A 26,445-nucleotide genomic window follows, 5' to 3' on the forward strand; every position below is an offset into this window, starting at 1 on the left:
ATTAAATGAAATCCAAACCAAAAACTGTAATACTCCAACTTTTACGACAGCATAATAAGAACGTTAGAGGCTACAACCCCATACAATCTTAGTAATTACCTAAATTGCAGGATTCTTAGAAAAAAAGAGGCAGATTTCGAAGGCTCATGTGCAATTACTTTATTTAATAGATTCAAGAAGAAGAATTGATGTTGCACAATGCTTTCGAATAGCCAGTGTTTATAAATCAGAGACAAGCTTGTGTGGCCAATGAGGATATTTTACTGGGTCCAGTGTAGGATCCTTAAATCTTTCAGGTAGATCTTCGTATGTCATATTTTCAAAAGGTATCATGTTTCTCAGTTGCTGAAGCTTAAGAGGAAAAAAAAAGCAGCATAATTACCAACACATCATGAAGAGAAATGCTGAAAACCAGCAGGACAGAAATTATTAGGAGAAAATACAGTCCTTTTCAAAGTCCTTTTGTGTAATTAAAATTGCTAGCTTACCTCTTCCTCATATTCAGCAATGCGAGCTTTAGAAGCCTGTATGAAGTCAGCAGCATTCTTTTCCTGAAAGAAGAGATAGCAACATTATCAGAAACATTGCTTCCAGAGAAGCTATCCATGTTTACTTATGGGAGCATAGAGGCCTGAATGGATGCCTCCCAATGCCTCTCCCACCCATATTTCTTTAACAGGGAGCAGGGAAAATGAATTAATGGGCAGGATTCAATATTTTAGCAAATACCGTATTTTTTAGACTATAAGACGTACTTTTTTGTCTCCCAAAAGGGGGTGAAAATGTCTGGGCATCTTATAGACTGAATATTGCCGAAGCCCCACCCACCTGCTGGCCATTTTTTAGCCTCCACACGGGCCTTTTTCGGGCCTTTTTTCGGAGGCTTTTTTTGGCCCGTTTTGGAGGCTTTTTCAGTCCACTTTCAAGGCTTTTTTTGGGCATGTTTCCCCCCCCCCCCCAAAAAAACCGGCCCGAATAAAGCCTCAAAAACAGGCCAAGAAAAGCTTTGAAAATGCCTTGGCTCACAAGACTAGGACCCTGGGATGACAATTGGCAGGCTCACGTTTAAGACCAGGTTGCTGCCACAGGACAGGTTGAGCTTCTGTCATATGCTGCAGCTCTTGCCAAACCAGAAGTTCAAAAGCAGGCGACCACAAGTAGATAGAAGGGGACCCCATCAGCAGCCAGCTTAATGGGGACATGAAAGGAGCTCCCAACTGGGCATTCCCCTGGGCAACAGTAATGTCACCATTCAATCCTTTGAACCCAGAAGTGCTTTGGTGTTCCTGATACAAATGTAGAAGTAGTAGGCTTTGGATTTCTGGGATATTTCATCGTCAGAACTTTTCACTTACTCCATGCAGAGAAAGCATCAGGAACTTTGGGTTTGGTTGATTCTATAATTCACTAGAACTTGTCTTTGTTATACATTTTGATTATTAGTTCATAAAGTAATAGCAAGAAATGATAAGAATGTTGAATGTATTTTAAAATTTGGAATATGTCTATAATAGGCCAGCAAATTGTCGCAGTTGAAAATACACTCCTAGAAAATTGAATAGGTAGGTTCATTCTCCTGCACCTGGCATAAGAACAGTGCGTGTTGTGTAAAATATGGGCAGTCTGAACTTTATGGCCAATAATAAAGTCAGCAAAACCACAATTATAGGGGCACAGATTTACACGTGTCCTTCAAATAAATATCCATGTGTACATAAAATATGTATTGAATATAGTTAATTCTCATAATTCTTTTCCTTCCTTTTTGAGATTGACATTTCAGTCACCAGATCTCTGAAATATACATCCATTCCATATGCTGTATCTTATGAGTGCAATAGGAAACGGATGGTTCCATAATTGCTCCAAAAATCAACTAAGTCACTGCTATTTAGAACAGATAATTACATATAAAAACACAGCACAAGTGAACTTTATAGTATTCACCAGACAAGGAAATTTATTTCCTCTCCCTCATTTTTGCATACTTGTTCTAATTTTCTACTTTGTACCTCACAAATGCTATTTATTATTTCCAACTTTTACTCTTAAGAAGAAAGAAATGGAAGGTCTTCAACTTATTCTTCCAGACAATGTAAGGCCTGCAACTCTTGTAGTTAAAATTGACCATTGTCAGTACTACGATTCTAGCAGAGAAATTACTAAAGACAGAAATCCATAAACAGATGGAATGTGGGAAGCAAGGAATGATATTCAGTATAATTTAACTAATGGCACCATGACTAAAGATTAGGGCAGGGACAATCTGTTAAGATGTCAGACACCTCTTCAGACACCATTTATGTGCAATGAAAAGAATAATAACAGGAACACTTACAGCCTCTTTTTCTTGGGCGCTTATTTTAGCTGTTTCGGTATCCGCAGGCATAGGAATCTGCAGTGCCTTAAACTGTGAAAATTGAGGAAATAATGAATGAAATCTATGCACACCATGTGTACCTTCTTCCTTCTATTTATATTTCTAATTCAGTAGTACAGTACATAGTTTCCAATATCTCTGGATTAGGTCCTTGTACATTTATTGTCCTGTTGTATAAGCACCTTTCAACCACAAAATCTAAATTCTCATTTCAAATATCTACTACAGACTAACCTTTAATATCTGACAAAAGAACTGGGCTCATTTACACATTTCCTACAAAAAAATACATCACTTTATGAAATTTAATTTAACCTTTTGGCTTGCCTGGGCCATACTGAGTGAAGAGGAATTGTCTTGGGCCACATATAAAATATATAATATGGTTAATGTATACAAATATCGCTAAAGTCACATAATATTGATAACAGTTTAAGATCTTGTGGGGCCAACTTACTTTGTGTCCAGGGCCGCATGTGGCCCAGGGGGCATGGATTGGGAAATTTAATGGAATAAGCACAAAAAGTCTCAATCAAATTTCCTTATTCTAGTAGTAGTTAATACCCTTCTCCTCCCCGTTAATTCCCTGAACCACAGCCAGTTTCAAAGATTAGGAGTTATCCAATGGGCAAAAAACCCAAAATTTTGCTGTGAAAGAGATTTTGCAGTTTTAAAATCTAGTTGACATTGTCCAAGGGCAGCAGTCAGTTCACAAGAAGAGACAGTAAGGCACTAAGGCTAATTTTAAAAAGTGAACAACTTGTGATATTGTAAGTCTAATAATAAATGCGGTGTTCTCACACATTATTTTACAAGAATTATGCTAAAATTTTACCAGATTTACAGATTCAGAGTGGTTTTGGTGTTTTGGTGGTTTTTCCTCCCTTCTTACTTTGGGCAGCCTGTCATCTGGCACTTGGGTTCAAGTAGCCAATTCCCTTCTAAGGAAGGGACTGCAGCTGGATCTCCTGCCTGGCTGGGTGACCAATTAGCCCAACACTTTGCCAATGGAATTGCTCAGATTTGCATAAATCTTGGCTCTTCATAGGAAAAATTATCTGAGATGACTGTAGCAATGTTGTGTCATGTTAAGTGGACTCCTGGCTTCTGAATGCTATTAAAAATGGATAGGGTACTCTCAGCTGCCACACCCCACATGAGCACCTGACTCTCACCTCTTAGTGAGAGGTTGGTGCTGGCATCCTTGAAGAGACTGCATTTGAAAACTAGCTCTAACCTTACTTTTTAGAGAAGACTATGAGATTCTAGTCAGGATATACCAATAAAATCCCCTTGAGGACCCTTTTGCGTGAGGTTTTAGATCAAGGTGTGATATTAAGACAGTATAGGTCACTCTTCTGGATTACCACTGTTATGTCCTGGATATTGGTACAAGTAGTCCTAAGCTTACAACAGATTTTGGGACCAGAATTTCTGTCATTAAGTGATTCAGTCCTTAAGCATGACATGACAACATTGCTTAGTGATGGCAATCCTGGTGGTCCCAGTTACTGTCATAACCCAGAGACCAAGCAGCAATTAAGTGAGGACCTTACATGATCAGAATCCTAGGTGAGCAGGGTTTTTCCAGCTACTACTTTGTGGGCAGGAGCCTTTGCTTAGCTTCAGTTGATACAGCAATTGCATCCCTACTTAGAACAACATCTTGCAATAGAGATTCATGCCTACGTCCTCTTATCTAAACAGCTGCACCCCACTGTACACACAAATTTATTTCTGAATATTCTTGAAAGCTTCAATGGCTTGGTGCTGACAGTTCCTTGATATCAGTACAGTATTTTGCTTTAGGCTTTGACATGAGTGCAGTATTGTGCTTTAGGCCCTGAACTAGCTTCCCATTAGCTTCTGAGTACAATTCAAAGTACTACACAACTTGGGATGAGAATACTTATAGAAGCACTTTTCCCACCCAGTTTTGAAGTGCCAGACTTGAATAGCTCAGAAGAATCTGCTTGTGAGTCCCAACTTTTGCCAGGTGAGAAATATGAAGGCTCATATAGCCACATCTCTGTAGAAGTACTTTGAAATAGCATCCTCCCAGGTATTTGACCCCCCACCCTACTTGTTTTTTTCTAAATTGTTAAAAATAAAGAAATGGGGGTATTTCAAAGAAGCTGAGAGGGATGAATTGGTGCTATCAACTTGAGTAATACCGCATAGTCTTTCATTTTTTCATCTTTTTACTGTGAAAGTTTTATTACATTTTAATTGGTGATTATGAACTGCCAAGAACTATCAATTTACCTGAGGTCAGAACTGCTCCGCCTGCGGGAGGCCCCTCTCTCGCAGGCTTGGCCCTTGGCTCTTTCAAGGGCCCGCCTCGAGGACGGGTTCGTGGACCCCGAGAGGTGCAGGAACCGGAAGCTAAGGGGATTTTTAGTAAAATGTTTTTTATCTTTTTTAGGGGGTTCCAGGGTGGGGGGGAGGGCTAATCAGACCGGGAGGAGAGCCAGTGCCGGACAGACAGGTGAGTCCAGGAAGGATGGGGATGCGGTGGAGGGGGGGAATATAAAGGTCACTAAAGCAGAGGGTTGTCCTATTATAACGGTCGCGGGGAGGAGGGGATGCGAGGACAGGATAAGATCCAAAGGTCGGTTGGGAGACCGCGGCTGCTGGTTACGCCCGGTCGCTTGTACCAACCCCTGCAGTCTAGGTGGACAGGTGCTACAGAGCCAGGGCCTGCGGCTGATGCTTTGCAATGCAAGGTCTGTCACCAACAAGGCCCCCCTCATTAATGAGTTGATCTCAGAGGGGGAGCTAGACCTTGCAGGGATAACGGAGACCTGGCTGGGCCACGAGGGTGGTTTACCCCTCGTGGAAATGTGCCCACCGGGTTTCCGTGCATTCCATCAGCCTCGGGCCCTGGGTAAGGGTGGTGGGGTGGCGGTGGTTATGCGGGAATGTTTAGAGCCGAGGGAGTTCACTGTCCCTCAGATATCCGGGTGTGAGTCCCTTGGTGTGAACTGGGGTCCAGGGAGGCAGTGGGGCTTGCTGATTGTATACTTGGCTCCTCGCTATGCATCAGCAGCCCTGCCCGAGCTCCTCGAGCTAATCTCAGCGGCGGCAGTTGAGACTCCCAGACTTTTGGTCATGGGGGACTTCAACTTGCCGTCAACGGGAGCGGCTTCCGAGGTGGCTCGGGAGTTCATGGCTTCCATGACAGCCATGGACCTGACCCAATTAGTGCAGGGCCCCACTCACGAAGGGGGCCACACACTGGATCTCATTTTTGTATCTGAACAGTGGACGAGTGATCTGGGAATAGGGGATTTAGTCATCACGCCCCTGTCATGGTCAGACCACTCATCCCTCCGGCTGGACTTCCCTGGCGCTATCCCCCACCGTGAGGAGGCGGAACCAGACTTTATAAACTGGTACCGCCCCAGGCACCTGATGGAATCTGATAGATTCCAGACGGAGTTTGGGCCAATACCTGTAGCCTTGTCCCGCTCCCGCTCCGAGGACCTAGTGACTGCCTGGAATAGGGCGACGACTGGGGCCTTGGACCGGGTTGCGCCTTTGTGACCTCTCCTGCGGCATCGACCCACCCGGGCTCCTTGGTTTACTGAGGAGCTTAGGGTGATGAAGCGCCACAGGAGACGTCTAGAGAGCAGGTGGAGGTCCTCACGCTCCGAATCTGACCGAACACAGGTAAGAGCCTATTTGCGGACTTACCTTGTGGCAATAAGAGCGGCCAAACGTAGACACTGTGCTGCTCTTATTGCGTCTGCGGATAACCGCCCTGCCGCCCTGTTTAGGGTGACCCGCTCCCTCTTATCGCAGGGGGCGCGGGAGACACCCTTACAGGGTAGAGCAGAGGAGTTTGGGGAATATCTTCAGGACAAAATCGATCAGATCCGGAGCGGGTGGACCTCCGTCAGTGGACCAGACGAGCCGCCAACAGCGAGTCTTGAGAGACCATTCTGGGAGGAGTTTGACTCTGTTGCCCCCGAGGATTTGGACAGGTTGCGTGGACGGCTGCGACCCACCACATGTTTAATGGACCCGTGCCCCTCCTGGCTGGTACTGGCAGTCTGGGAGGTGACACGAGGCTGGCTCCTGGGCCTGGCGAACGCCTCATTGGGTGAGGGATACTTACCAACCGCCTTGAAAGAGGCGGTGGTGAGACCCTTGCTCAAGAGACCTTTGCTCGACCCAATGGAGCTAGCTAATTACCGTCCAGTCTCCAACCTCCCCTTTTTGGCGAAGGTTGTTGAGAATGTGGTGGCGCAGCAATTTCCACGACACCTAGACGAATCCGACTATCTAGACCCACGCCAGTCCGGCTTCCGACCCGGGCACAGCACTGAGACAGCCTTGGTCGCGTTGGTCGATGATCTCTGGAGGGCCAGAGATAGGGGTTGTTCCTCTATCCTGGTCCTATTAGACCTCTCGGCGGCTTTTGATACCATCGACCATGGTATCCTATTGCGCCGGTTGGAGGGGATGGGAGTCGGAGGCACCGTTTTGCGGTGGTTCGGCTCCTACCTCTCCGACCGGAAGCAATGTGTGTTGACAGGGGGGCAGAGGTCGTCCCTGAGGCCACTCACTTGTGGGGTGCCACAGGGGTCGGTCCTCTCGCCTCTCCTGTTCAACGCATATGTGAAGCCGCTGGGTGAGATCATCCGTGGTTTTGGGGTTGAGTACCATCTTTACGCTGATGATACTCAGCTGTACATTTCAACCCCAAACCACCCCAACGAGGCTGTCGAAGTGATGTCCCGGTGTTTGGAAGCCGTCGGGGTCTGGATGGGGGACAACAGACTCAAACTCAACCCCTCCAAGACCGAGTGGCTGTGGGTACCGGCACCTCGGTTCAGCCAGCTGACTCCATCGCTGGCCATAGGGGGCGAACAACTGTCCCCTGTGGAGCGGGCGCGCAATTTGGGCGTCCTCCTCGATGCCCGGATGTCAATGGAGGACCATGTGGCAGCCGTGGCAAGGGGGGCGTTCCACCAGGTCCGCCTGGTGCGCCAATTGCGCCCCCTACTGGACTGGAGTGCCCTGCGCACGGTCACTCATGCGCTGGTGACGTCTCGCCTGGACTACTGCAATGCCCTCTACATGGGGCTTCCCTTGGGACGCATCCGGAGACTGCAGCTAGTTCAGAATGCAGCCGCGCGGGTTATTATGGGAAGTACACGTTACTCCCACGTAACACCTCTCCTGCGCGAGCTGCACTGGCTACCTGTGGCCTTTCGGGTGCGTTTCAAGGTATTGATCACCATTTTTAAAGCGCTCCATGGCATAGGACCTAGCTATCTGCAGGATCGCATCCTACCACACACGTCCCTGCGACCTATCCGCTCACACAGGGAGGGGCTCCTCCTGGTGCCGTCTGCTAGGCAATGCCAGCGGGCGACGCCTAGGAGTAGATCCTTCTCTCTGATGGGCCCAACCCTCTGGAATGACCTCCCCCCAGACATTCGAACTACCACCGACCTCCGTTCCTTCCGGCAAAAGTTAAAGACTCACCTATTTCAATCAGCTGGCCTGGCACTTTCTTAGTTTTACCTCCCGGGGATTTATTCTATTTTAATTGGGTTTGGGGTTTTAATTGTGATGTTTTTAGGATTAGAATATATTTATTTCTTAGTACAGCCTATCTCCCCCTCCAAATGTATCTTAAATGTATTTTTATTATTATGACCGATTTTATTGTATTTACTGTACACCGCCCCGAGTCCCTTTCTGGGAGAGGGGCGGTCTAAAAATCTAAGAAATAAATAAATAAATAATAAATAAGTCTCTTCTGGATGCAATGGAATACACCTCAAACACCCACAAATTTTAAAGTGCCTCACCTTCTTTTCAAAATCATCCACTAGGGCAGGGTTTGCAACTGTAGTCCTGTAGAAAGTCCAGTCAATGGCCGGTGGTGTCTCTGGCAAAGACGCAAGCCTGTTTAGATACATAAAAGAACATCAAAACTACTGGATGCTTCAGACTACTCCTTCTTCTAAAGTCATTTTTCATTCTTGATCTTCACAACAAGAAAAGTCAAAGAAATGTCTAGATATTCCCTTTGTTATCAAGATAAAAACTTGATAACAAAGAACGTTATATTTAGAGATCTGTGGGATGGAGAGGATTACTGTCTGTAACAAAATTTCCCATACCTGGTGTAATCATATTTACTAACAATGACTGAGAGGTAATCAATATAGTCTTGTTGTTATTTAGATATTTAACTCTTTAAATTTAATAGTAAAATCATAGGAACAGTTCTGCCTAAAGATTTAACTAGATCCAAAAGCATGCCCATTTCAATAAACTGTACACCTATGCCTTAAAAGTATGTCTTTTGTTGCACTGATATAAAAAGCAAGTGAACAGTTCAGCAACACGGTCTGGAAACATGTATTTAATAATGTAATCCAAATAATGCCACTGATGCATCCACCAATCATAAAGATATTTTGGTTTAATGTCATTCCTTTTCTTTCCATGGTGCTCTTTACAAACTAAGAAATATACTCACTTGGCTGCAATAGCATCACTACGTGATTTCAAAGCATTAAACATAGGTTTCTGTTCGACTGCTACTCGTTCAGCAAATGCTGCCCAATCTATTGCTTTCAGAGCAACCCTGCGGCCAGCCATTGCTATCACCTAGAAAATGGAAAGAGACAGAGGGTAGGGAAGAAAGGAAATAGACAACAAAATAACATAGCAAGTGAGGTATGAAGGAAGTGGACAATCCTAAAAAAACAGACATTGAGTCTTTATTGATTAGCCCTTGGGCCATATCAAAGTGCAAAGTTCCAGAAACAAATTATTACTAAAATTTGATAAAAGCAATTTAAAATGGAATTGGAATAAAATACAGTCTAAAATGCAATTGGAATAGAATACAATAATTTAAGATATACATAAAATATGATAAAATTATATTTCGGTGTCACCCCTGCAATCTACCCCAATCAGTCCCACATATGCAGATCTCAACTGAAATCAGGAATGAAAATGCGCCATTGATTTATTCAGAAGTAAACCTGCTGTTTGGTGTAGTGGTTCAGACACCAGGCTAGAAACTAGGAGACTGTGAGTTCTAGTCCCCACTTTTTAGGTAGGGGAAGCCAGCTAGGTGACTTTGACCGCAGCCACTTTCTCTCTGCCCTAGGAAGGAGGCAAATAGCAAACCACTTCTGAAATCTCTGCCAAGTCGCCAGAAAACAACAAAAAAGCCACACGTGCAAAAAAATAAATTAGGAATGTTTCAAAATCATGCAGTTTTGATTCCATAAAAAAAAAAAAGACTTATAGCTTTTTAAAAAGCTGATACAGGATCTTTTGCTCCGAGACATCAAGCACTGTATTACACACACACACACCATAATTATCCCAAACAAAATAGGCAGCGATCTTTTTCCTCTATTTTCGCATCTATATTCCTAGCCAAGGGGGAAACCCCGCTGGAGAGTAAACGTCTGTCCTTGGAGGCAGACGTCAAACAACCCCGAGCCGCGCCATGACGAAACGAGAAGCATTACAGGGAAAAAAATCGAAGAGGAAAACTGGTTAGCAAGCAGGGATTATTGCAAGACTAGAGACCCTCCCAAAGGACATCGGGCTGCTCACCTTCAGCCACCCGGGCAATTGCACCGCCGGAAAAGGCTCCCGGAACCAAAGCCTGGCAGGGAGCAACGGGCCCAATCGGGACGGCTCTCTCCGGAAAGAGGGCGGCCCTCGCCGTCTCCTAGAGAGAGCAAAAGGTGAGAGCGCAGCCTGCTCTCCTCTAGATCGCGAGCAGAGCAAAGGCAAACAACTAGTCTATGGAGAGTCTCAGTCATCATCATCCAGATCCTGGTTGTCCCAAAGGTGCTTTCCCCCCCCCCCAAGAGGCACCTGGACTTTCTTCGTTTTTCTTTGAAGACGTTTCGCTTCTCATCCAAGAAGAGTTGATTTGCCGCGGAAGAAGCTTCTTGGATGAGAAGCGAAATGTCTTCAAAGAAAAACCACATGTGCCTCTTGGGGGGGGGAGCATCTTTGGGACAAGGCAAACTACCTAATGGAGTAGTGAGAGGGGAGGGGGGAGAACTTCCCTTCCTGCAGGCAGTGGCAGGTGATGTTGGCTTCAGGGGGCAAAGCAGTTGAACCTTGATGCAAATTGAAGTTTGGGGCTCTTCAGGTGCTTCGCTGAGTAAACCTGTTATCCCCACAAGTTCCCTAAAATACAGGTAATCCTCAATTTACACCATCACAATTGAGCCCCACATTTCTACTGTTAAGTGAGTTTTGCCCCATTTTGCGACCTTTTCTTACCAGAGTTGCTAAAGGAATCACTGCAGTTCATAAGTTAGTCACTCAGTTGTTAAGTGAATCTGGTTTCCCCATTGACTTTGCTTGTCAGGTCGTCCCAAATGACCACCACATATGACCCTGGGGCACAGCAACTGTCATAAATATGAACCTAGTTGCCAAGTACCTGAATTTTAATCACATGACCATGGGGATGCTGCAAAAGTTGTGTGAAAACCGGTCGTAAGTCCCTTTTTTCAGTGCCGTTGTCACTTTGAATGTCACTAAACAAACTGTTGTAAATCGAGGACTACTTGTGCATTCCATTTCTGCCTTCGCAGAACTGTGTGCTTATATTACCCAACCCATACTCTCTAGACACGACGAAATCTCCATTTTCTATTCTGATTTCTACCACAAAATCAGGTTTCTGCCCTGTTACATTTCATTGAGGATGTCTAGTAAGTGATTGCTCTTAAGAAACTTTTATTAAAAGATCATAATATGAAAAGGTTGCAAATGCTATTGGGGGAGCAAGAATAACCCAAACCTCTGTGGAGGCTTCTGCAAAACCCTCTCCATCTTTTTAGCCACCTCTATCCACCCACCCACCCCTGCGATTGCAAAGCAGGTATATAGTAAAGTTTTATTTCCCGCTTTCTAAAGGACGGTGCAAATTGTATTAAAACAGAGGTCTGGGAGTTGAAGTCCACACGTCTTAAAGTTGCCAAGTTTGGGGACCCCTGTATTAAAATGATTTCTCTCTTCTCCGTGAAGCAAACTGGCAGGGCAGTTTTAAAACGTCGTTTCCGAAAGAGAACGGGCTTTTGGCTTCGAAAAGTGTTCGTTCCACTAAGAAATGAATTAGGATCGTCCACTGCAAATCAAGAAGCGCTGATCTAAATTGTTGGAGTTTATGGTACGGCTGCCTATGTATTTCCTTCCGGTGTCTCTCCACCACCTTTCCGACTATTATTGCCATCTCTACTGATCGGATGTTCTCGTTCCGGTTCCCTTTCAGAGTGGAACGCCTGGAACGAAGCCGGGGCAGGCATTCGACTTGGAGAGCGCTGGATGACCCGGAAGCGATTCATCATCCCGGAAGTCCGGCGTTCCCTGTCAGCGGGGATTGAGGGGATGGCTATCGAGCCTCGACCGGAGCAACTGCAGCCTTTCCGCCCAGCCCGCTGACTGAAAAAAAAAGGGACTACCATCCGCCCACCCACCTAGGGGAGAAGCCGTAGCCAAGCATGGCGGAGTTGGTGGCTGGGGAGGGGCCGCCACGAGGCCGCACGCCCAGCCCGCTCCCGATCTCGGGGCCGCCGAGCCCTCGGCCAGCTGCGGCTCCCGCCTGTCCCGCGCGCAGCCCGGAGCCTCCGCCGCCCGAGAAAGCCGCGGCTGGCGGCGGCGGCTCCAAGTGGGTCCGGCTTAACGTGGGCGGCACTTACTTCGTGAGTACCCGCCAGACCCTCTGCCGCGAGCCCAAGTCGTTCCTCTGCCGCCTCTGCTGCCAAGAAGGGCCCGAATTGGGCTCGGACAAGGTGAGCGGGCGCGGCGGCTGTCGAGACCTAAATCCCCCCCCCCTTTCGCCGGTAGGCCGGCACGCCCAGAATGACGGGCGTGGCATCTCCGAGCGCTATTACAGGTAGACTTATGACCACTATTGGACCCCCCCCCAAAGGTTACGTTGTTAAGTGAGAATGTTGCTAAGTGAGTTTTGCCCCATTTTACAGCCTTTCTTTCCACGGCTGTTAAGTGAATCACTGCAGTTAGTAAAACCGGGTTGTTAAGTGAATCTGCCTTCCCTATTGACTTTGCTTGTCAGAAAGTCGCAAAAAAAAAACCATGGGACACTGCAATGATCATAAGTAAAAAAATGGTCATAAGTCACTTTTTCCAGTGCCGTTGTAACTTTGAACGGTCACTAAATGAGCTGTTGTAAGATGAGGCCTACCTGTAGTTTTCGCTCTCCTAGCTGTCCCTCCTGCATCTCTAGTGTAATAGAGTAGTTGTATTTCTAGAAGCAGACCAAGTTTCTTGCAGAACTCCAGTTTTAACCATAACCATAGATTTTAGCCTTTAAGTCTCTCCTAATGAAAACGCAGTGATGCACAGCTCAGTGGCACTTCTAGACTGCATCTAAAAATGGGCCATAGGTTCTTGGTGAATACACACGCACACCTTTGATTTGCTGTGCTGTTCTTTTCTGTATTGATGGTGTTTACAGAAGATGTTTAGCCATTGTTAATAAGCAATAAGGATGTATAGAACACAGTGTGTTAGTATGGTTGCACTCAATAGCATTTAAGCTATGATGTGGTTTGTAACGATTTGGCTTAATCATTATGGCTGTAAACCAGGATGTTTAGAATTCTATTTAAAGCTTAGACTTAGCTTGAAAACAAGACTATTAAAAGCACTGTCTTTTATATAGCTTTCCTCTGGACCAGTCTTATTTCTCTAGCTTAAATGAGTGATTAGTCTGTAATCAAATACTTCAACAATGAAGGTATTGTCAGTAAATAACTTGAATTTAATCTATTTACCTTGGTGTAATGAGTGTAATTAGAAATGATTTCTTTAAAAAATGCATACTTATTTGTAAATGTTATGCATTTATAACATTCATAAATAATGTATTTTCTAGATCTTTCAGAATCAAGAGTATATAATATCTTCATCCTTTGTAGCCTTTCAGTACTGCAAATGCATTAAATTTGAATTCAGCCCTATTACTTGTAGAGGAAAGCTTTCTTTATTAAGAGCTCTCCAAAATCCCATTGGTTCCACTTGCTAATTTTCCTTGTTCCGCTAGAAAGGTTGAAAAGATTCTGATTGCCAATTCAATGCCTCCTTCTACTTTTCCTATCCCATCTTACCTCTTCTGAGCCAGTGTTTTTGTTGCCAGTGTAGCCATAATATTTGCTAAAATTAATCTTAACCATACATATGGGAAAAGTAGCATAAAATCATTGAAAGTTATGGGTATCAAAAATATACTTTAACCCTAAGGAGTTGAAAGGGGAACACAGCCTTATTTCCAACAGCTGTTCTATAAGAAGCCTTGCTCTTCTTTTGTCCAGAGCTGTCAAAAAACATATTCAGTTCATTGCTCACAGACCCAATAAATTATACAGTATACTGGAGATCTAACGTTTTTCTCTCATATAGCCTTTCAGTTTTACATTAATAAAATAAGTACTGGTTTAAAAAAATCAATATCTGTATACAAAGCAACTTCTTTCTCTGGTACTTAAAGATGTGTGCCAAGATAAAGTATAATTTAGAGTGGTTGCTTTAGCATAAAATTACTTATAAAGTCAATGCAGAGAATTTTAAATGCCTTGTAAAAAAACATCACATAATTGTTTTCCTTAGAATTTAATTTTAAATACAATAATAGTGGAAAGTTATAATAGTTATAGAGAGGTATCAAATTTGTGGTCTTTATTTGCACTTCCAAGTAATACAGTCCTTGCCTGTTTACTCAGTAAGTGAAATCGACTGTTTTCACAAGAAATAAGCTGTACAAACACTTACAGATTGCATCTTTATGTTAATGGAGTTTTGAGATCAGTCTTTCCAAGAAGGTCCACTAGGTTCAGTAGGATACATACATTCCCAAGTATGTGTAGCTTTAGTGAGTTTTCTTAAATAAGTTTGAGCCAATAATTTTTTTAAATTTTCTATTTAATTAGATAAAGCCAAGGTGCTTGGCCTATTTTTTAAAAATTATGTTACAGAATCACCTAACACAAGTAAATGTAGAAAAAGATATCCACTGATGCAAGAATTTGGCTCCTTTCTCAGAGAATCATATTGTCAGATTCATGACAGTTGGTTCCATGTCCAAATGTCTGGATGCCATTGGAATATCTTTCTTTCACAGCAGACTATAACAGAATTATATCTTCTTACAGGATGAAACGGGAGCATATCTCATTGATAGGGATCCCACGTATTTTGGTCCAATCCTGAACTACCTCCGGCATGGAAAACTCATAATAAACAAGGAACTGGCTGAAGAAGGTAAGAAAAACACAACTTTGATAAATGTATAAATCTCTTTTGAAGGTTAGGGATGTTTAATTCCATCCAGAGTTGTTAGGAGTTGGGCAGCATACACATTTAATTACAGTAGTAGTATTAATAAGGTTGGTCTTGCCTGAGCCCAGAATTAAGTGTATTTAATCTCATTGATTTCATGATCTGTGTGTCTTTAAATATATATTAGAAAGTCTATGTTACTCAGATTGCCCTGTGGAGAAACAGTACAAAATCAACTTGTTCAAATAGGCATGTATTTATGACCATGCAGGGAGGTATCCTTGATAGTGCTTTCATTAGAACATTATTTTAGAGACTATTATATCAGCATTTGCTTTCCAGTGGAACATAGCCTATAAAAATAAGCTTCTTTTCATAAAGAGATCTGAAAGATTTCAGATCAAGAGATTTTGTAGTTAACACAGATGTATAGCAACTTTTCCTTCTTACAAATGCTGAAACCATGTTCTGCATCCTTATTCCTAGGTGTTCTGGAAGAAGCTGAATTTTACAACATTGCATCTCTAGTGAGGCTGGTGAAAGAGCGAATACGAGACAATGAAAGCAGAACTTCTCAAGTAATTCACATTAGAAAGAAAATAAATGTATGGTGTCCCCCATGTCCTAACATGTTATCATTTGATATGGTAGACTTGTGTGTTCCCTGTGGCATAAGAGCCATATCATAGGAATTCCCCTTCATGAGATATTATTGGTTTCTGAAGTCTTTCAACAAAAACATCTCACTTTCCCTTTCTAGCTTTTAACAACTGTGGTGGCTAAAAGCATGCTTTTAAACACTTTTACAAATGTTTGTTTTTATGAGCCTCCTTCATCTTATAATAGTATACTACCATCATTTCAATAATATTAGAAAACTTAGAATCCTGATTTCTAACTTGTTAGTTTCCCTCTTTTAATGCAGGGACCTGTCAAGCATGTTTACCGAGTTCTGCAGTGCCAAGAAGAAGAACTCACCCAAATGGTGTCTACTATGTCTGATGGATGGAAATTTGAACAGGTATTTGTTAACAGATTCAGAAATTGGGACAATTCACTGGATATATTATGTCCGTTTGCTTGCTTGTTTATTTATTACATTTATATGCTGCTCATCTCACTAACAAATGATGCTGGGTGGAAATATACTTGTTGCTATTAGGCATAAAAAGGGTAAAGATTTCCCCTGCCAGTTGTGTCCAATTTTAGGAGGTGGTGCTTCTCTCCGATTCAGAGCTGAAGAGCCAGCATTGTCCAAAGACCCTTACATGGTCATGTGGCAGGCATGACTATATGCTGAAGGTGCATGGAACACTGTTATCTTCCCATCAAAGTGGTACCTGTTTATCTGCTTGTATTTACATGCTCTCAAACTGCTAGATTGGCAGGAGCTGGGGCAGGTAACCGATGCTCACTCCATCATGCGGTACTTAGGTTTAAAACTTGCCAAACGTCTAGTCGACAAGCCTAGCATCTTAACCACTTACCTGATGCACCCCCTGATTATTAGGTGTAAATATTCCTTAATGAAAAACAGGCATCTTTTTTCCTGATTAGAGCTAGTATAATAACTATCGTTAGAGGATTTCATGGCACAAGAAAATGGATCTTTCAATGCAGTAGTCTTCACTATTGCATTCTTGTAGAATGGGTCTTGTCACTGAGCAGTGTCCTAGGAAAAGTCACTCTGATCCACACGATTCTTAACTCAACCACCATACTTTCAGTGATTGTTCCTATATTCTGTGTCTTATTGAAAGCCAGATAATTTGAATTGCAGAGTTGAATTGATTTGCCTGTGGTAAAATTCCGAATACTGAAAAGGTTCATTTGGTTCATGTCTTCCAAGTTACACTTTTATCTACTTAAACTTTATGGAAAGTGTATTGACTCCTGTTTAATACATGTAATCAAATTATCCTTTACCAGTCTTGATAATGTACAGATACTATTGAAAGTTCTTTTCCCTACAATCTAAAACATTCTCCTGATTTTGTTTCAATTTGCTATAGCAATAGCAATAAGAGGTATATACCGCTTCACAATACTTTACATCCCTCTCTAAGCGGTTTACAGAGTAAGCATATTGCCCCCAACAATCTGGGTCCTCATTTTACCAACTCTGGAAGGATGGAAGTCTGAGTCAACCTAGAGCCGTGCAGAATCGAACTCCTGGAGTAAGCAGTGAGTTAGCCTGTAGTTGTGCATTCTAACCACGGTGCCACCACGGCTCTCTATAACTGCTGGGTTTTGTTTTTGTGATTGTTGTTAGAGCTGCACAAAGATCTGACTTCAAGGAGCAAAATATGATTAAGAGCATAAAGAAGAACATATGCACCGTATGTCAGGAACTTCATAAAACAGCCTCCCACAGCTGCCACATAATCTCGGGAAAAGATACATTTATTCATTTATTCGAAGGTGCTCCTGATGGGTATTGCATGAATGGGTGGTGCTGCAGCTATGGCTAAATCTGTAAAGTGTGGTTCTATATTTTTTTAATGCTAAGATACATGAGCAGCTGTTCACCCTACCATCATGGAATAGTCCTAAAATTTGGTGTTTTATCCATCTATCTCTGGAGCTCCTAGCCACATAATTCTTTTCTTTATTTTAAATAGTATTGATTCTGTAGAATGATACCATATTGCTTAAATAATAGTATAAAAAATGAGAGAGTAATTAATATGGAAGTGATTTGTGCTTTTTCTGCAAATAGAATCAACATGTACAGGGTATACCAAGCTCAGCCCTATAAACAGTTGATTATATGAATCACATTTGGTGATCATATTAGTTGATATTGACTTCTATACATGCCCTTTTAGATGCATGAGCTTGGAACATTTCTAAATACAGTAACACTTTCTCTGAAAAATATTAATTAATAAAACATTTTGTGATTCACCTATGAGGCCTGATATCTGGTATATCTGTATATAGTTGCATAACAAAACTGAAGATGTTAGTATTCTGATCTGACAGGGAAGTCACATGGTACATCAAACTGTTTTTCAAAGGCATAATATGAGCATGCTTTTTCACCTTCTAAATGTTAAAGGAAGTTAGAAGTACTTCTTTTGCAAATCTGTAATTCTCAGTTGTAAGACTGATCTTATGTTCATCTCATATTGCTATTTTTAATATTTATATCATTTCCTTTTTAACAGTTAATTAGTATTGGATCATCATACAACTATGGAAATGAAGATCAGGCAGAATTTCTCTGTGTTGTATCGAGAGAGCTCAACAATTCGACCAATGGCATTGTCATAGAGCCTAGTGAGAAAGCAAAGGTGAGAAGCCTTTTGTTATTGTAATCCTTCAGTTTCCCTATTTATTAAATGGCATAAAAATAGATGATGTGGATATTTTTATAATAATTGTATTAAACCTATTTAAACAGAAAACAAAAAAGATAAAAGAATAAAAATTAAAAATGCAGGAAAATATATAGATAGAAAAATAAAAAATAAACATATAGCAGAGGGGGAAAATATATAATGAAATAACTTTCCCCTTTATACTTGCAACAAGTATAAACAAATTTAATAATTTATCTTTTCTTAAAATGCTACAAAAAAATCACTTCATCCCATATTGCATCTCAAGTCTATAAACAGATCCTTACAACCATTAGATTCAGTTGTGGTCAGCAAAAGTCCATTAAGAAATGCCAGAAGTAACAACATATATATTGTAACCTTGCTCAAATAAGCCCTCTTTATATTTCTTTCTTCTATTTAACAATCATAATTTTTAATCTTGATAATGTCCTAGAGTTGGTTTGCTTTTCATTTTCCTGTTATCGTAGAGACAGCAGCCAGACTGGGTATGCTTCGTCCATTAACCAATCGGACTGGGTCTACACTTATGATGTCATCGGGTCCTTGTGGCTCCTCCCCAGTTTCAGACTCAGTTCAACCTGAACTGGCTGTGAGAATTGATCTATCCTCCAAATTATTTAATTATATCTTTAATTGGTGAATTTTTCCAAAAAGATTTGTTCCTTTAAATTGGTTCCTTAAATAATCCTTTATTCTACAAATTGGAGGAAAATTCAACACTGATTTCTGGCTGCCTCTCCTCAGCCGTCTGATTGCCTGTGGCCACGAGTTCGCTCAGGAAGCCTGCCTTGCAATCAGATCGGCCAGCTCACGAGCTACGGCTCCACGGCTGTTTCCCTGCGGCGCTCCTTGATTCTCAGCACTTGGAGGGACGCGCAACCGGCCATTTCGCGCACAGCGGTTCCAGGCGAGTACGGTGGCCATTCTGCAGATCGCCTGGCCACACTTTGTATCGGCGGCCATTTTGTGGGTTGGAAAAGCCCGCGAAGATAGCGGTGGCCATTTTGAGTCTTGGAAAAGCCTCAAAGAAAAAATGTCGGCCATTTTGGATGCTTTAAAAAAGGTGTGAACTCTACAGCAGCCATTTGGAGTGCCCAGCAATGCAGGATCACCCTAGGTGGACCGGAGCAGGAGCGCCTGGCCAGCAAACGGGTGAGACCATTGCCTATCTTATTGGGGTGTTGATTTATGTTTGGGGAAATGGCTGATCCAGCTATGGATACGAATGCAGGATTAGAGGAGGCAGGACCATCAGGGGCAAAGAGCAGCAGGAAGAGGCAAGCCAAAGAGGCCCCTTCCTCAGGAGTAAACCCCAAAGTCTCTAAAGTGACTACCAGGGCAGAAGAGCGCAGGCAGAAGGCCCTTGAAAAAGAATTTCAAAGGGCCCAAAAACAACAACATATTCTAACTGCCCAGCCCTCCCTCCCACCTTCCGAGGATCACCAAGTGGCGTCCCCAGCTCCACCTGTCTTGCCTCCCATGGGCCCTGATCCTCCCCTGGCCTATTCAGAAGGGGAATTGTCTTTTTCGGAATCTTCGTCTTCAATGGAGCCTGACAACAGAGGCAATTTCTTTGATGTCCCTCTCAATAGGGAGCGCACCTTTGAACAGGCTTCCCTCCCGGTTACACATGGCTCTGCCCCCCCCCCCACACACACACACCATGTACACCTCTCCTGCTGATATGGCAACCATCATTGCTGAAACCATTAAACAGGTCATGGCTGCTGGCCTACAACAGCAACCCCAACCTGCTCCATCACATGGCTATAAGCATAAATCTTCTGCTGCTGCTCAGCAACCTGATCCCTCTGCCTCTACTTCTCAGGTTTCAATTGGCGGGGAGCAAGATAACCTGCGGGACTCAGACCTGTCAGATGACGTGGTCACCCCAGATACTCCTGCCTTTACCGGATTATTCAAAACTGATCGTTTCAAGTCCCTTCTACTTAAGGCCATTAAAGCTCCTAACTTACCATCTTCTGCTTCAGCTTCTACTTCACAGGATAAACCGGCAGAACTGGCTTCACCTGAGGGTCCCAGTACCCCGTTCACCGAACCCATGGTGGAAAAAGAGGTGATCTCTGTTCCCAAGATACTCCTGAACATCATCCAGAAGCAGTGGGTCTCCAGGCGTGGGCACACAGCCGACCAACCTTGACAAACGTCTCTACAACATTGCACCAGACCTCACCAACTTCTTTGAGACTCCCCCAGTGGATGCACTGGTTGCAGCCCTGTCTTCACCTACTGTGGTCTCTGGAGCCCCTGAGGAGGTTCTCAAGCCTGAGGAGAAAAGGTCTGATCAAACCTTAGTCAAAAACTATCAGGCTGGGGCCTGGGCTGTTAGGCCCCCTATGGCCACTTCGTTTTTCTCCAGGGCGGCCGTGGTTTTGATTGAACAGCTTCAGGAGCGCATCACTCCTACTGACACTAGATCACATAGGGATCTCAATAAGATCAGGGCAGCGGTTGAATTTGTGGCTGACTCTTCCCTTAATGCTACTAGATTCGCTTCTAAAGCGATGGCCTGTTCGGTCACGGCCAGGCATCTGCTTTGGTTCAATCCATGGCAGGCGGATGTCCGTACCAAGTGGCGCCTCGCAGCCTCCCCATTCAGTGGCACCTAATTATTTGGTAATCCCTTAGACCTGTACCTCATGGAATCTAAAGACAAGCACAAGGTCCTTTCATCCATCTACAAGAAACAGGACAGTCGGCCCGCTCCCTTCTATAGGAGGTCACTCTTGACCGGCGGACGGGGCACCTTCCTTCGACCGGCGGACCGGGGACCTTCCTTCCCCCGTCCACAACACTAATCCTACACTCCCAGACAGGGATCTCACCAGGACAGGTCTAATAATAATAATAATAATAATAATAATAATAATAATAATAATAATAATAATAATAATAATAATAAATATTTATTTCTTAGCCGCACCCTCTCCCGAAGGACTCGGGGCGGCGTACAACAAAACATAGGAAATAAATATATAGACAAACATACATATACCAAAAACATATACCAAGACATATACAAAACATATACTAGGAGGAGGCGAACTGGTAGATAAAAACAAGTAAAAACACAATGTTTAAAAACCCCTAAGTAAATTGGATGCAATTAAAATATCCCAGATAAAAAACCCGTCAGGAGCGATATAATAGAAACACACAGCGTTTCCCCTCCAAGAAATCTTACCGTGGAGGAGGCAACCACCATTTTTCACGTAGGAAATGACTATCTGGACTTTCTTCCGATCAGAGGCCGCCTGGTGTTCTTTGCCCACTGCTGGGAGAAGACCATAACAGACAGTTGGGTACTTAAAACTGTCAAATTTAGTCTTATGCTAGAATTCCTCTCTATCCCCCAGGAACACTTCATGCCATGCCTGGTCTCTCTGTGTCCTCGCAAGAGGGCACTGATGGAGCAGGCCATTCAGCACCTGTTGGAGATCCGGACCATCCAACCGGTTCCTCCCCATCAGGAAGGGCAAGGTTTTTATTCCCGCCTGTTTGTGGTACCGAAGAATTCCAGGGGATGGAGAGCAATTTTAGATCTAAAAACATTGAACCGCCACTGTCTATCAGCGGTTCAAAATGCATTCTCTGCACACCATCCTCCAGGCGGTCAGGTAAGGCGATTTCCTCACATCGGTAGACTTGACCGAAGCTTACCTTCATATCCCCATCTTCATAGACCACCGAAAATATCTCCACTTCTCCTATGGGGGGAGGCACTTCCAGTACCGAGCTCTTCCATTCGGTCTATCCTCTGCCTCCAGGGTATTCACAAAAGTACTGGCAGCACTGGCCACCCACATCAGGTCATCCCCAGTTCGGATTCTCTGTTACCTGGACGACATCCTCTTGTTGTCCAGGTCTCCAGTTCAGGCAGAAAGAGATCTTGCCCGCACCATTCACACCTTGCGGAATCACAGGTTCGGGGTGAATCTCAAAAAGAGTCACCTCGTTCCCAGCACTCGCCTTCTCCACCTCGGGGTCTTGATAGACACCATGGTGGAGAGGGTGTTCCTATCCAACGACCGCATTCTCAGTCTGATGGTACTTGTCAGGAAGGTGCTACGTCTACGCAAGGCATCTCTTCTTCTTCTCTCCCAAATCTTGGGCAAGATGGTATCCTGCTTCGGGATTGTCCCGTGGGCCAGGTTTCACAGCAGGAGCCTTCAATGGTTCATGCTTCCACATCAAAAGGCCGATGGGCAGCTCTCCTCTGAGTCCCCCTTCTCAGACAGATATTACACTCTCTCAGATGGTGGCAGTCCCCGGCGATTTTGCAAGGGACCTTGTTCAGGGAGCCGTGCAGTCTCACACTTATGACGGGCGCAAGTCTGCCAGGCTGGGGGGCACACATGCAGGACCTAGTGGCTTAGGGTCAGTGGTTCCTCGAAGAGAGCCCAAACAGCATAAATTGGCTAGAATTGTGGGCGGTTCGCCTCGCCCTCAGACACTTCCACCCCAGAGTTCAGGCCCGACACATATTAGTCCTCACGGACAATACCACGACCAAGGCACACAAAAGCAGACGGGGGAACTCGTTCCTGGTCCCCGATGCAGGAGTCCAACATGTTGTGCCAGTGGGTGGAATCTCACCTGTCATCTCTCAGGGCAGAACACATCTCAGGGGTCTCCAACGTCCAAGCAGACTGGCTGAGCCGGACAACGATAGATCAGGCGGAGTGGAGCATCCATCCGAACCTCTTCCATTGACTGACACTACGGTTCGGCATCCCAGTCCTAGACCTGTTTGTGACAGCAGACAACAACCAGGTACGCAGGTATTACTCGAGGTTCATGGACCCCTTAGCAGAAGGAGTAGACACTCTCATATGCCAGTGGCCCAGGGGTCTACTGTACGCATTTCCTCCCCTCCCCCTCATTCAGAGGGTAATTCAAAAAAATGCTGGAACAGGAGGCAGAACTGTTGCTGCTAGCGCCAAATTGGCCACGCCGGCCTTGGTATGCCAACCTGGTGACTCTGTCAATCTCTACCCCATGGCACATCCCACGTCTCTACACCAAGGGTCAGTTTGTCATCCCGACCCCCAGTGGCTGCAATTAACTGCACGGCGATTGAGCGGCAAGCCTTAACAGCTGATAACATCTCCCTCAACGTCATTGCTACCATTCAGGCATCATGCAGAAGCTCTACTAACCGCATTTATGACGCCACGTGGCGTACTTTTGCTCTGTGGTGTTTCAACCAGACTGTTGACCCACTTAGGGCATCCATTCCGCAGATATTGGACTTCCTGCAGAGGGGGCTTGATCAGGGACTTACCCCTAACACGCCACGCGGACAGTTGGCCGCTCTGGCCTCTGTTCTGGATGGCCTGGCATCCGAACATTTCCTTCTCACCCCTTGATCCGGAGATTTCTCCGTGGAGCGTCCAACCTGCGTCCCCCTACCATACATAGATATCCGACTTGGGACTTGCCTTGTGTCCTAGAGGCTTTGACTTCCGCGCCCTTTGAACCTATGAGATCCACTTCTTTGAAACTGTTGTCCTTCAAAACGCTGTTTTTGGTGGCTGTAACCTCAGCCAGACGTATTTCTGATTTGGCTGCTCTTTCAGTCAGGCATGACTTGTGCGTGTTCCATCCAGACTGTGTTGTCTTAAGACTTGATCCGACATTCATACCGAAGGTCAATAGCTGTTTCCACCGAGGTCAGGAGTTGACCTTACCTGATTTCTGTCCGTCTCCCCGTCACGAGAGGGAGTGCAAGTGGCACACTCTTGACGTACGTCTCAAGATCTACATCGATTGCACCGCCTCATTCCGTCACTTGGAAGATCTCTTCATCTCCTTTCGCCAGGCCTCCTTGGGTACCAAGGCTTCATCGTCTAGTCTGGGGCGCTGGATAAGAGCCTGTATTAAACTGTCTTAGGAATTTCAATCCATACAGGTCCCTGCAAACATTACAGCTCACTCTACATGCAGCGCTGCGACATCTGCGGCTTGGTCCACTCAAGCCACATTGGAAGAAGTTTGCTGGGCGGCCACCTGACATCTCCCACAGTCTTCATATGTCATTACAAGTTGGACAAGTGTGCATCGGCTGACGCGGCCTTTGGGTGCTGCAACAAGTGTTTGTGCCCTAACGGACCTTTTTTACAATTTCCCACCCTAGTGGACAGCCCAGTCTTTGGTACGTCCCAGTCTGGCTGCTGTCTCTATGATAACAGGAAAATGGGCGTTGGTCCTTACCTGATATGCTCATTTTCTGGTAGAGTAGAGACAGCACCCAGCCCCGCCCTGGTATGGGTCACGCAAGGGGATTCCTTGTGCGGAGGAGAGAGAGAGAGAGATACAGTGACTATGGACTTTCACTTTTTGCTCACAATTCTCACTTGAGTCTACAGTTTTCCTTCATCTGAAACTGGGAGGAGCCACAAGGGCCCAATGACATCATAAGTGTAGACTCAGTCCGATTGGTTAATGGACGGAGCATACCCAGTCTGGCTGCTCTGTCTACTCTACCAGAAAATGAGTGTATCAGGTAAGGACCAATGCCCATTTCTTTCAAAATTTTAACAAATGTCTTTTGCAAATCCAATATTAGAAAGTAATTGAAGACATTCTTTCGGCTTGCCAGTTGCACATCCTTTTCAATTATTAAAACATCAACCAATTTTATTTGTATATTCAGTGTAACATTTTTTTCCATATCATCTTGCAGGCTGTCATTTTGAAATCAACTTTCAAATCAATCCCAGTCCTGTTTGACAAAACTTGTTCCTATTCTTCAATGTCTCTTAAAAGCCACCTATCTATAATGGTAGACACTTTAAGATTAACTTGTAGATCCATTACTCACAAAAATCCTTGAATATGTCCAGTATTAAAAATATTTTGTTCCATCCTATGTTAGTAATCCAAAGTAAAACACTATTTTTCTTAATTGTAATCTATAATTCCCTCTTGTTCCCTCTAGTGTCCAGTGTTCAAATTCCCATCTTATTGTACTTTCTTTCAGAATATAAACAACACTGTCCCATGGAAAGAATTTCCATAATCAATTTAAAAATCTTATTTCAAATCCCCATATCCATTATAACTTTCCAAAATCAACTTCTAATCATTCTTTTGTTGCTTCATTTTAAAAAAGATTTTTAAAATGTCCTTAAACAGCTCTGTGAGCCTAAATTTGTTGATTAGAACTCTGCCATTGCTGGGAGTTGCTGCTTGAAATTGACCAGACCTTAATCAGTTTCACTCTGAAAGCTTTGGTTGTCCTGAATGTCCTGAACATTGATCAGAAAAGGAAATTTTAGTTAATGAGTAACTTGGTAAATGAGGATCTGTATATAAATTTGCTTAAGCCATTCAGGGTTCTAGTCCCCCTGTTGGCATATAGATCATTTTAATCTATAACATCAAATCTTGAAATACCAGCCTTTATGATTCTAAACTGATGACAGATGTCATTGTTAAACTGTTTTGTTAAACAAAATGATGTTTAATCCAAAGTATTCCTGATCATTTGAAAAGCAAAGCAACTTGTGCTTTACAGGGTATGCTCCCCATGAAGGCTTGCATTCTAAACTCTGGTGTCCTTCTGCATGCCCAAATTTTGACAGTAAGCTAGTATATTTGTATGGTTAAAATACCATCTGCAATAGTATATATTTTAACTATATCCTGGTTGGAATACTGTGATACATTCTGTTGAATATTTGGGATTTCTCTTCACAATATGCTAGCTATGACATACAAAAAAAAAAAAAACCCCTCTTGATGATTTGGAATCAGTGTATTGGAAGTCCGGTAGGTTCTTATACAAACTTGCCTGTACGTCAGATCTTGAGAGAGGTAGCATGTTTTCCAGCTCTCTTTTTTATTGTTGCAAGAAACGCTTCTCAAGTGAAATGCTTCTTTTTTCTCCCCCCCCCCCCCCCCCAGATTCTTCAGGAGCGAGGATCACGGATGTAATCCAAGCATCTAACTTTAAAACTCCCAGATGTTGAAAGGGCAACTCAGCAGGGCAGAGCATTTCTCCTGCAGTCCAACCTTGCTTTTGTACAGTAATAAAACTAACACAAAGCAAAGCTGAGCCTGTCCTGCCAGTGGAGAATTAAATTCTGGTAAAGACCAAAGGCTCATCCCACCCCAGTCACTGGAAAGCTAAGAGAAAAGAAGAGAATCTTCCAGCTGGAGAGCGACTTTGCTCTGCTTTTTTTTTTTTTCCCCCTTGCTGTTTTGGCATTGGCATATGTTTGGGGGATATATATTTATATCATCACAGGCCTGGATAAAGAGCAGACTTTTGTTTTGGTTTCACACTGCTGTTTTTTAATACTTTAGTCTTTGTTTTGGTTAGAGGCATTCAGGTCAAGGGAAAATAGATTTGAAAATGAATAATTAAATATTTTTTTCTCCGTT

The 26,445-nt window shown here is 43.8% G+C and overlaps 2 protein-coding genes across 3 annotated transcripts; one reads left to right on the forward strand and one right to left on the reverse strand.

The window, feature by feature from the left end:
• Nucleotides 1–144: 144 nt before the first annotated feature.
• On the reverse strand, nt 145–12,221 carry ATP5PD (ATP synthase peripheral stalk subunit d). The gene is made up of 6 exons (XM_081937900.1): nt 12,091–12,221; nt 8,883–9,013; nt 8,206–8,302; nt 2,339–2,410; nt 489–551; nt 145–351 (listed from the first exon to the last, which is right to left on the reverse strand). Exons 2-6 carry the CDS (start codon nt 9,002–9,004, stop codon nt 220–222), a joined length of 486 nt encoding a protein of 161 aa, XP_081794026.1. The 5' UTR covers nt 9,005–9,013; nt 12,091–12,221; the 3' UTR covers nt 145–219.
• On the forward strand, nt 11,345–26,445 carry KCTD2 (potassium channel tetramerization domain containing 2). 2 transcript variants are annotated; one of them, XM_081937895.1, is made up of 6 exons: nt 11,345–12,183; nt 14,563–14,671; nt 15,176–15,294; nt 15,615–15,710; nt 17,860–17,985; nt 25,966–26,445. In XM_081937895.1, exons 1-6 carry the CDS (start codon nt 11,893–11,895, stop codon nt 25,993–25,995), a joined length of 771 nt encoding a protein of 256 aa, XP_081794021.1. In that variant the 5' UTR covers nt 11,345–11,892; the 3' UTR covers nt 25,996–26,445. The 2 variants fall into 2 exon arrangements, with proteins under 2 accessions (XP_081794021.1, XP_081794022.1); XM_081937896.1 differs by having other exon boundaries at nt 11,596–12,183; nt 15,176–15,267.

The sequence above is a fragment of the Natrix helvetica genome (genome assembly GCF_964273705.1).
Source record: "Natrix helvetica genome assembly, chromosome: 1".
Lineage (NCBI taxonomy): Eukaryota > Metazoa > Chordata > Lepidosauria > Squamata > Natricidae > Natrix > Natrix helvetica.

Bases quoted from the DNA above. Each gene is read 5' to 3' on its own strand.
- ATP5PD (XM_081937900.1), bottom strand. From the start codon at position 9,004: ATGGCTGGCCGCAGGGTTGCTCTGAAAGCAATAGATTGGGCAGCATTT. The intron at 8,303-8,882 runs GTGAGTATATTT...GTATCTAAACAG, and splicing joins AGTGATGCTATTGCAGCCAA to GCTTGCGTCTTTGCCAGAGA. The intron at 552-2,338 runs GTAAGTGTTCCT...CTCTTCTTTCAG, and splicing joins GCGCCCAAGAAAAAGAGGCT to GAAAAGAATGCTGCTGACTT.
- KCTD2 (XM_081937895.1), top strand. From the start codon at position 11,893: ATGGCGGAGTTGGTGGCTGGGGAGGGGCCGCCACGAGGCCGCACGCCC. The intron at 12,184-14,562 runs GTGAGCGGGCGC...ATCTTCTTACAG, and splicing joins CCGAATTGGGCTCGGACAAG to GATGAAACGGGAGCATATCT. The intron at 15,295-15,614 runs GTATGGTGTCCC...CTTTTAATGCAG, and splicing joins ACATTAGAAAGAAAATAAAT to GGACCTGTCAAGCATGTTTA.